Genomic DNA, 9753 nt, shown 5'->3' with positions numbered 1-9753 from the left:
TATTGCCCTGATTAGCCAATGGGAAGGGTAGCGGTCGTACGCTAATTACCATGTTTCTCTTTTATTAGATAGGATTATTATTTTAATCTTTATTGTTGAAAGTATTACATAGGCCCTTCTTTCCCCCCTATTAACCTCTCCCAGCTGGCTCCTGTCCCCCCTCCAGATCCCCACCACTCCATTATCTGTGTCCATGGGTTATGCATATATGAGTACAAGTTCATTGGTTGATTTCTTCCCACCCACTCTCCCCTGCCTTCCCTCTTCATTCCCTATTTTTAGATATAAAGAGCACATTTTCATCCATTGTTTTTTTCAAAATACATTCTAGAGATAACTTTATAGTAATATATATAGCTGTTTTTCATCCGTTTTTATAGCTGTATAATACTTCACTGAGTGAAAGCATCCTAATTTATTCACCCAGCTCACTTTTGATGGGCATTTTGGTTAGTTCCAATTTTGCTATTACAAATAATGCTGCAGTTAGAATCTTTTGCAACTTCTTCATGTATCTTTGCCAGTGTACCTCGGGAGTGGATACTAAGAAATGGGAATGCTGGGTAAAGGAAAAATGGGTGTATAATTTCATTAGACATTGCTAAATTACCCCCTGACCCCTCCCCCCCTACACACACACAGGGCTGTGCCCTTTTGCCCACCAGAGCACTGCCAACAAGTTTGGGAACTTATGCCAATCTGATAGTTAAGAAATGGCATTAGAGTGCAAGTTTAATTTGCATTTCTCTATTGCAAGTGAAGTTGATAATCTTTTTGTAGGTTAAGAGCTATTTGCAGTTCTTTTTCTGTGAACTTTTGTTCAAATCACTTGTCCATTTTCATATGGGGTTGTTTGCATTTTTCTTTTCCTTTTTAGAAGTCCTTTATACATAAGGATATTTTAGTATGTTTTTAAAAATATAGTTTTATTGATTTCAGAGAGGAAAAGAGAGGGAGAGAGAGAGATAGAAACATCAATGATGAGAGAGAATCATCAATCGGCTGCTTCCTGCACACCCCCTACTAGGGATTGAACCTGCAACCCAGGCATGTGCCCTGACCCAGAATCAAACCAGTGACTTCAAGGTTAATGGGTCAATGACTGAATATCCATTGAGCCACACCAGCCGGGCTATACATAAGGATATTAACCCTTTGTCTGTGATATAATTTGTAATTACTTTCCCCAACTATATTTATTTTTTCATTGATTCTTTTGGATCCATCAGTTATTTAATCATTTCATCCACACATAGAAAAAAACCCCAATACCTATTTTCTTGCCTAATGGATTTGTCTTGTCTACTTGTATTGGCTAATACCTCCAACACAATTTTAAAAAACATATAAGAGATAGTAGGCATACTTGTCTTATTTCTGACTTTATAGGAAACACTTTTAGTGTTTCCCTGTTAATTAAGATACTGGCTTAGGGATGAGATATTTATATTGTAAATTATTATGTTAGAGAAATAGCAATTTGTATTTTATTAAGGTTACTTTGATTTTATTTTAGCATAAATGTGTAATCAAGTGTAAGGTAGAAGGCTCTGTTGAGATGCCAGGATGAGACATGGTTCTGGATTCTAGAGATGGTTTTGGGCATGGTGGTCTCCTTCAAGTCTATTTTCTCCCCTCTATTGCATCAAAGTCCCTTATATTCCCAGGTTTCTCAGCCAAGCAGTAAGAAACAAAATTACTTTAAAGAACTGACTTCCCCTATTCTTAATATGGAAGAATTTGTTCTAAGTCAAGTTGTTGTTTTTTTTAAACCCTCACCTGAGGACATGCTTTGACAGAGAGAAGGAGGGAGGGAAGGAGAGAGGGGAAAAAATACTGATGTGAGAAAGAAACATTGATCAGTTGCCTTCCATATGCTCCCCAGCTGGGTATTAAACCCACAACCCAGGTATGTGCCCTGACAGGGAATCGAACCAGCAACCTTTTGGTGCACAGGACAATGCTCTACCAACTGAGCCACTCTGGCTGGTCTAGCCAAGCTTTAATGCCATGGAGTGTAAAAGGGTCTTGCTGGTTCTTCCCTGCTGCCTCCAGGTAGAGCAGGGTGTCTCCCACACCCACAGCCCTCATTCCTCCTCACCCACGTTCTGCTGCAAGCCTGTTTCCTCTCATTCACTGGGGCCGTTAGCATCTGGACCACAGTTTTGTCTTCCCCTAAATGAGTTCTACTCCATGGGGACAGCTGTGCCAGGTCTCAGGCATCGTCCTCACAGGAACCACCCCTTTGGGAAGCTGTGCTTCAGTTGTCCATTCTTCACCCACAGTCCCTTTCCTTTCAGCTTTCTTAGTTGACTGTGCTCAAGAGTGACTCCTTGACCTTACGTGGCTCCCAGCATCTCTCCTTGACTGACTCCCCCTCTTTACTTCATCCCCTTCCAGGTAAGATCTGTGGCCCTCCCTTTAACTCCTCCTGCCAGGATCACTGGTTCCCTGGCCCCATGCCCTGCTGCTGACCGCGAGCTGTATTGGGGTGTGCCAGCACTCCATTGTTAGCCCCAGCAACCATGTGTTTCTGGGACATCATAGAACTGCATGAGTCGGTGTTATGTGAGTTTATGCTCCCCACCCACACCTGGGGCCCATGCCAACTGTCAACACACTCTCCATTCAATCAGCTCTCACTTTCCACACTGACTCTTTTGAATCTTCCTCACCTTACAGTTTCTTAGGCACAGAGCCTGGTTACTTATTTTTACTGGGGGTGTTTATCAACCATCTCTTATCAGGGACTATTCTAGTCCCTGGGATACAAAAATGAACAACACGACACCCATGGTGTTTACAGTATTGTCTATTATTCAAAAAGGTGATGCTAATTGGCTTATACTTGTTACTGTCATGCATACCCTTTTCTTTTTAAAAAAATATATTTTTATTGATTTCAGAGAGGAAAGGAGAGGGAGAGAGATAGGAACATCAGTCATGAGAGAGAATCATCGACTGGCATGTGCCCTTGACCGGAATCGAATCGTGACTTCCTGGTTCATAGGTCGACCCTCAACCACTGAGCCACAGTGGCCAGGCATGAATACCTTTTTCAATCTTTCCCTGGCAACAACGATGTACTAAGTGGGTACTGTGTGCTCTAGGTGCTGAGAATATCTTGGTGACAGGACACAGCCACCCCCTCACAGGCTGGGGGAAACAAACAAAATAATAAATCTGTTACATCAATCATGAAGCAACACGAGACAGCAGAACAAGAGACTACAGAGCCATGTGGAGATGTGCTTCTTAGGCACAGACAAGACTTCCAGGAAGGCCAGAGGTCTAGGAAGTGAGGGTGAGCCCTGGAACAGCTGGGCGAAGAGTGCTCAGTGGGACTCTCAGGGAGCACAATGGGTTCAGGGCCCAGTTGTGCATGTGGGCACCGGGCCAGCCTTGTAGTAGTGCCACCTAAGCCTCCCTGAGGCCACCATGTCACACCACAACCCAGCTGGGCAGAACCCTGAAGGAGCAGAAAGGCTTGCCTGGGTCTCATTATCCTGCAGAAACCTTGGTTCCACTGCCTGGGGGGATCGCTACAGACAATCACAGAGCAACAATCTGTTCCAGAATATCCCCTCAGGGCATTTCTCAACCTGGATGAACACTGATGTAGAGACATGACCAACCCAGCACTGAGCAGTTGGATGGCTCCCCTGAGGTCTCATAGGCAGAAGACCACGGCAGGCCATTTGGAAACCTCATGGTGACCTTCTCAAAAGACGTCCACATTTGCATCAAATCAAATGGAAATAATAATGAATCTTCTAATGGAGATAAAAAATGGCTTTTTGTCCCCACTGAAGAATACTGATTTTTTTTTAATCCTCACCCAAGAATATGCTTATTGATTTTAGAGAGAGGGGGATAGAGAGAGAGAGAGAGCGAGAGAGAGAGAAACATTGATGTGAGAGAGAACATTGATCAGTTGCCTCCTGTATGCTCCCACAACCTAGATATGTGCCCTGACCAGGAATCAAACCTGCAGCCTTTCAGTATATGAGACCATGCTCCAACCAACTGAGGCACACTGGCCATGAGGGAGTATGCCGTTTTGATAGGGGAAAGGGTCCCTCGGATCTTTTTGTCTTAAGATACTTTTGAGTGATTTATGAAAAACTAAGTACTTTATAAACATATGCTTTAATTGAAAAGGAAATGGTCCTAAAACATAACACATGAAAACCATGATCTATTTAATGGAATTTTTATTGTATGGCAACATATGTGACCAACTTTTTAAGGAAATGTCATTTCAACTATTCCATCTCTGAAAAGAAAATTAGCTTTGGTTTTCAGGGAAAGCCCTGGCATTTCATGGTTACTGTTTTGGGGGCCTCACCTTGAGCCACCAGGGCCTGGCACCCACCGTTCCTACCTTTTTCCTGTGGTCCTGGTAGGCTTTCTCCCATGTGCTCTGCAGGTACTCACTTCTGCAGGGAAGTGTCAGCCGGGATGCCCTGCGCATCGCAAACAGCAACACCAACCTGCTCCCTGCAGAGAGAGACTGGTTCAGGCCAAGGTGCTACCCTGGAGAGGGCTGTGTTTGCTGGATCACATGACAGTTGCCAAGGCATCTGAGCTAAGGAGAAAGGAAAGAGAACAAGAGGATCGCCTAAGCGTGCTTAACAGAAAATTGAATATTCTTCCACTCCAATGAATATTTTCTCAAGAGATCTTGACTGGCTTAGTGATGCCATTTTGATGACCACCCCTTGCTTCTCCCATAATAGGTCAAAGAATTTCTCCTCCAACTAACTTTTCTCCTTCCCTTCCTTCCTTCTTTCCTTGCTTTCTTCCTCCTCTCTCCCCTTGTCTTTTCTTTCCCTTCTTTCTCATGTTTTCTCCTTCCTCCCTCCTTTCCACCCTTCTTTATTTCCGCTCTCTTATCTTTTTTTTTATGACCTAATAATCCCTTTATTTGGAAAACAACATTTACACATCTGGTGCTTTGATCACAGGACAAAGTTTAAAAATGGGGCGTGCTTTGCAAATGTCAGAGTTCTGCTTTGGGTGGTCATTTCATCTTCCACTTTCATGTTTTTCTTGTGAAAGGTCCCGGCTTCCACGCCTCGGTCTAAGCTGAGGCTTGTCCCACAGCTGGTGCACTTTGTTGTCGTCAGCGTTTACGTAAACCAGGCGGGGCTAGAAATAAGTGGTATGTGATTGGCCATTCAGTAATTGTATGCTAATTAACGTGTCAGCTTGAACTGTTTCAAAAATGCTGGAGGATTCAAAACACTTTGTCAAGCTTTGAGAGTGAAAAGGTTTTGAGAAAACTCAGGCCAATATATGTGTGGGTAAAATAGCACAGTTGGAAAAAGTCACCATCAGTATGGTATGTGTGGGTTTCGTTCGCTTCGGAAAAGCCCCCACCCCCAGGTTAAGACTATACTTTCAGGGATCATTTCTATAGTTTGTCACTAGAGAAGTTTCTCTGGACGTGTAGAGCACCCGAAACCACAAGGAGGAGGTGCAGCGTTCTCTCCTGAGCGTGAAGCCGGCTTTTGGCGTTGCTTTTGCAGCTGCCACCAGCCATTGATGATCGCTCTTCTCTCCCACTGGGAGAGTAAGAGGGAGATGACGCAGTCTGAGTGGTTTTTCTCACAGTTCTGGGGGTGGAAGTCCCAGATGGAGGTGTTGGCAGGTTTGGTTTCTCTCAATGCTTCTCTCCTCTTGTTGCCTCTTCACGTGGCTGTCCCTCTGTGCTTGTGGGTCCCTGATATCTCTCCCTGTTCTTATTAAGGACCCAGTCAGATTGGCTTAGCAATTAACTGCCTCATTGTAGCAGAATCTCTAAATACGGTTATATTCTGAAGTGCTGGGGTTGGGAGTTTAACATTTGAATTTTGGGGGGACACAATTCAGACTGTAACCCATGGGACACACATAGCTGCAGGATCTCTTATCTTTTAATAATCCTATCTAATAATAGACAAACATGGTAATTGACCGTACCTTTGCTACACCCCCATTGGCTAATCAGCTCGATATGCAAATTAACCACCAACAAAGATGGCGGCTAATTTGCATACTGCAGGCAGGGCCGGACAGCGCCATCCCATCAGCCCCACCACCATCTGGGCCTGCTATCTGTGTCCCGGGAGGGGGCCTAAGCCAGCAGGTGGTTATCTCCTGAGGGGTCCCAGACTGTGAGAGGGTACAAGTGGGGCTGAAGGACACCCTCCCCACCTCCCCTCCCCCGCCAGTGCACAAATTTTTGTGCACTGGGCCTCTAGTTTATAATAATTTGGACAATTCCAAATACTTTTATTTGCAATTTAGGTGGCAGATCTTCATTAATTTTTTTTCAATTAATTTGAGGATTAGTTATGGAAAGTTTTAGCCATTTTAAGCCCTTCCTTGCTGAGTGGCTTTTATCTGGTTGGGATGGGTTTTCTATGAGACAAATGAAGTAAAAGTCATGCTGGCATATCTGTTGAGTCATACAGCTTTGTTGAAATCATATGCATCATTTTGGAAATGACATTAGAAGAATTGGTTAACAACAAAGTAGCAATATTATTTTCATTTCAGAATTCTAATCTTCATGACATTACAGTATCCATTACAGAAAATGTTGTAGTGCAGAATTAGTGAATGGGAACTCATTGTTCAGTTGTGTGTAAATAAAGAAAAAGGGCATTTTATGAGAAATGGTGTTCCGCCTATTAGCATGATTCAGTGCCTGTCAGTCTGAAAGAGAATCAATCAAGCTTAAACTGAATTAGACTTGGGGAAAATAAGATGTGAATAAACAGAATATGATTGTCCCTTTTTCTGCTTTAGGCAGCTGAGTTACCTGTACTTTGCTGGTCTGATGATCTTCAAGACTTTGGCAAAAACCTTTGTTAGCTATTAAAGTGGTTGATATATTGACAGTTACAAAACAGTTTGGGTTTTTCAAAGAACTAATTTATTTTAGTTCAGAATTACCCACAAGTATTAACTTTAGAAAACTATGCATGTGTAGAAGATAGATGAAAGAATTACTACCAAAAAATACAGCCAACACTTTAAGACATAAGACTTCATTAAGATTTCTTAGCCTACAAAATCTATATGTCATATTCAGAGGAATTCCATTAAAATAATTTCCTTTGCCCAATTATTGTCATTGATCAAGTCCAATATTAAGTAGATGTTCAATAAATATCTGCTATTTTAATGATGATGGAAATAATGATATGGTTAATGAATGATTCCCCAACTGAGATGTTTTTGGTTCAGACTGTGGGGCTGGTTCTATATGATTCTAATCTTTCCATTTCCTGAATCCTCTTTGCCACATGTGCTGAGAAACTTCTGAAATGCTCATAGTTGCTGCCAGTCAACTGACGAGTGGAGGCAGTGGTCTGTCCAGTTTGCTCACATTCATGTGGACAGATGAGGGGTTGAGGGCAAAATGGAAACTGGAGGGTTTTTTAACTAATGGGAGAGCTCATAACGTGTTGATACACACATTTTTTTCAATGGCTCCTGTCAAAGAAGTGACCTTAAGTAAGAGTCCTAGTTATCTATGTTTATTCTTAACTAACTAACCACTCAAATAACATTTGCTATTTGATTAAACTTGATGGTAGGACCCCAAACAAAGGATCTGGAAAAATTTGACATGCCCCCTCCCTCCCCCACCATGAACCGGAAAGACCATCATCGACCGCATGACCTGGGTTTCTGTGCACCGACCCTCACAGGCTCAAACTAAGTTTTGGTCCTTAACCGTGTTCTTAACGAGGTCAGGCCAGAAAAGTCAGTTAACCAGTATCTCTGTGGAATCTATCCTGAGGAAATAAACTGAAACACTGATAAGGATTCATATACATCAAGTAATTACTCATAAAAGTGGAAAATGGAAAAGTCTGGAGTTTAATTAATAGTAAGTATCCATGTTAATTTCTACTAATGTTCTTTTCCTTATTCCAAGATTTAATCCATGATACCACTTTGTCTTTTATGAATTTTTTATATTGAGCTGGGTTTGAATGTTTAATATCACAGTTTCTACTCATACCCTGCAGAAAATAAACAACAAAACCTATTTTTCATTTGATTATTCAGATAATAATTGTGTGTTTGGCTTCAGCCTTCATCAGTGTTTTGGCCCAACAATGACTTGAATATTGAGTTTATTAGAAATGTCCTGAAATATTACCAAGTGATAGGCATCCTGAATGTGTGAAGACCATTACATAGAACTAACTCTTGTATTGTTTATAGTATATGGTACAAAGCCTTTGTTATATACTATATATCCATTAAGCCCTTAATATTCATAATTCTTTCTGTGTGTCCCATGACTATAACTTTATGTTCAAGCTTTGGTTTTTATGTTCCTCTACCCTCCCACAAGAGCAATGAGATAAAAACAAAGCAACAGACTTCGTTCTTATTCTTATTCCTCAGAACAGAATATATAGAGAGATCAATCAGTTGCCTTCCATATGTGCCCCGACCAGGGATTGAACCCAAAACCCAGGTATGACCGGGAATCAAACCTCCAACCTTTGGGTGCACAGGACTATGCTCAACCAACTGAGTCACTCTGGCAGGGCTGAAGCAATGCAGTTTTAAGGTAAAAAACATGACAGGGATGTCCCTGTGACCTGCAAGAGGTGCTTTTAGTATAAATTGGATATATCTGTTGGGCATTTGATCCTAAGAAGTTCTAGTTGCCAGTAATTAGTAATGGTGATGTTAACTGTAGCCTTAGTTATGCAATCACTTCTCAAGAATGTTAGTCCTGAAAAGATTCACTGAGGTCTATTAATCCTACAAGAGAGGAAAAGCTTAGTACACAAACAATGGATTTTAGTGTTATTTACTTACCGCTAGTGAAGCGCTCCGCCTGCGATGTCCACATGATGGGATATAGTGCAACCGATACTATTACAATCAGAAAGATTGTAAACCCAATAAAGCAAGTACCAAATTGTTCCTCCTATAATATGTAAGAATCAAGTATGTTCACAGAGCTAGAAGACATCCTAGGAAAGTTAATTTGTTATAGGTGGAGTGCTGGAAGCTGGTCCATCCTTGCTGCTTGACACAGTCGCTGCAGGGAAGAAACATCTGCACAGCATATGTTTCGAGGGACCCGGCGTATATGGCATACTGTTCTTAATATGTTTGCTCACCTTCTTGGTGCTATGTGTTTTAACCAAGGTCACCTCTCCGAGAAAGGTTGTTTCCCCAGGTAGGGATTTTTCCCTGAAGTTAGGGAGGGAATAAAACCCCTTAACTAAGTGCCAGGCAGGTAGTTAATCACTTTAACTATGAACAATCACACTTAAGCTACATAATCTTTACTCCCTGGAATGGAGATAAGGAACGCCCTAACCTTTGGAATAGAAATTGATAGGATTAATATCAACTGGTATAAATACAGATGTAACAAGACAATAACACACAGAACTTGGCTAGAGATCCTGCCTAGGCTGCTGATCAACTGAACGCTGTCTCCGTGTCATTCCTTCTTCGCCAACTCTGTCCACACCTTTGGGAACCCCTGGACCTGCTGGGGCTGGACCCCAACAGTGGAGATAAAAAGATTTTTAATTTTGAGAATGGATTTTATCATATTTGTGTGGTTAATTTTTTAAAAATCTATTTGATGTGCAAATTAGGCCTCAATCACACCATTTTCAGCCCACCCTCTTCCCCCTGATGACACTTTTCTTATCCAATGAGCTTTGAGAATTCAACTAATACATAATTACCATTCCCCTCCCCCCCCCACGCCCCGCA

The 9753-nt window shown here is 41.9% G+C and overlaps 2 protein-coding genes and 1 long non-coding RNA gene across 5 annotated transcripts in view; 2 read left to right on the top strand and 1 right to left on the bottom strand.

Moving 5' to 3' along the window:
- The window catches only part of LOC106728054, a 30258-nt gene extending 25757 nt beyond the window's left edge, over window positions 1-4501 (bottom strand). For all 3 annotated transcript variants that reach the window (XM_014548914.1, XM_014548913.1, XM_014548912.1), the window contains exon 1: window positions 4385-4501. In XM_014548914.1, coding sequence (XP_014404400.1) covers window positions 4385-4474 — 90 coding nt within the window. In that variant the 5' untranslated portion in view covers window positions 4475-4501. The remainder of the gene's footprint in view (window positions 1-4384) is intronic.
- The window catches only part of RASA3 (RAS p21 protein activator 3), a gene marked incomplete at its 5' end in the record, with an annotated part of 194043 nt that overhangs the window by 28799 nt on the left and 155491 nt on the right, over window positions 1-9753 (top strand). The window lies entirely within an intron of this gene.
- LOC106728055 overlaps window positions 1-9753 on the top strand; it is a 17816-nt gene that overhangs the window by 4400 nt on the left and 3663 nt on the right. Inside the window, exon 2 of the long non-coding RNA XR_001364301.1 lies at window positions 8673-8677. This is a non-coding gene — a long non-coding RNA (uncharacterized LOC106728055). The remainder of the gene's footprint in view (window positions 1-8672; window positions 8678-9753) is intronic.

Source organism: Myotis brandtii, unplaced genomic scaffold (assembly GCF_000412655.1).
Source record: "Myotis brandtii unplaced genomic scaffold, ASM41265v1 scaffold528, whole genome shotgun sequence".
Taxonomy (NCBI): Eukaryota; Metazoa; Chordata; class Mammalia; order Chiroptera; family Vespertilionidae; genus Myotis; species Myotis brandtii.
The sequence above is the reverse complement of the archived record's forward strand: the minus strand, read 5'-3'. Positions and strand labels throughout refer to the sequence as shown.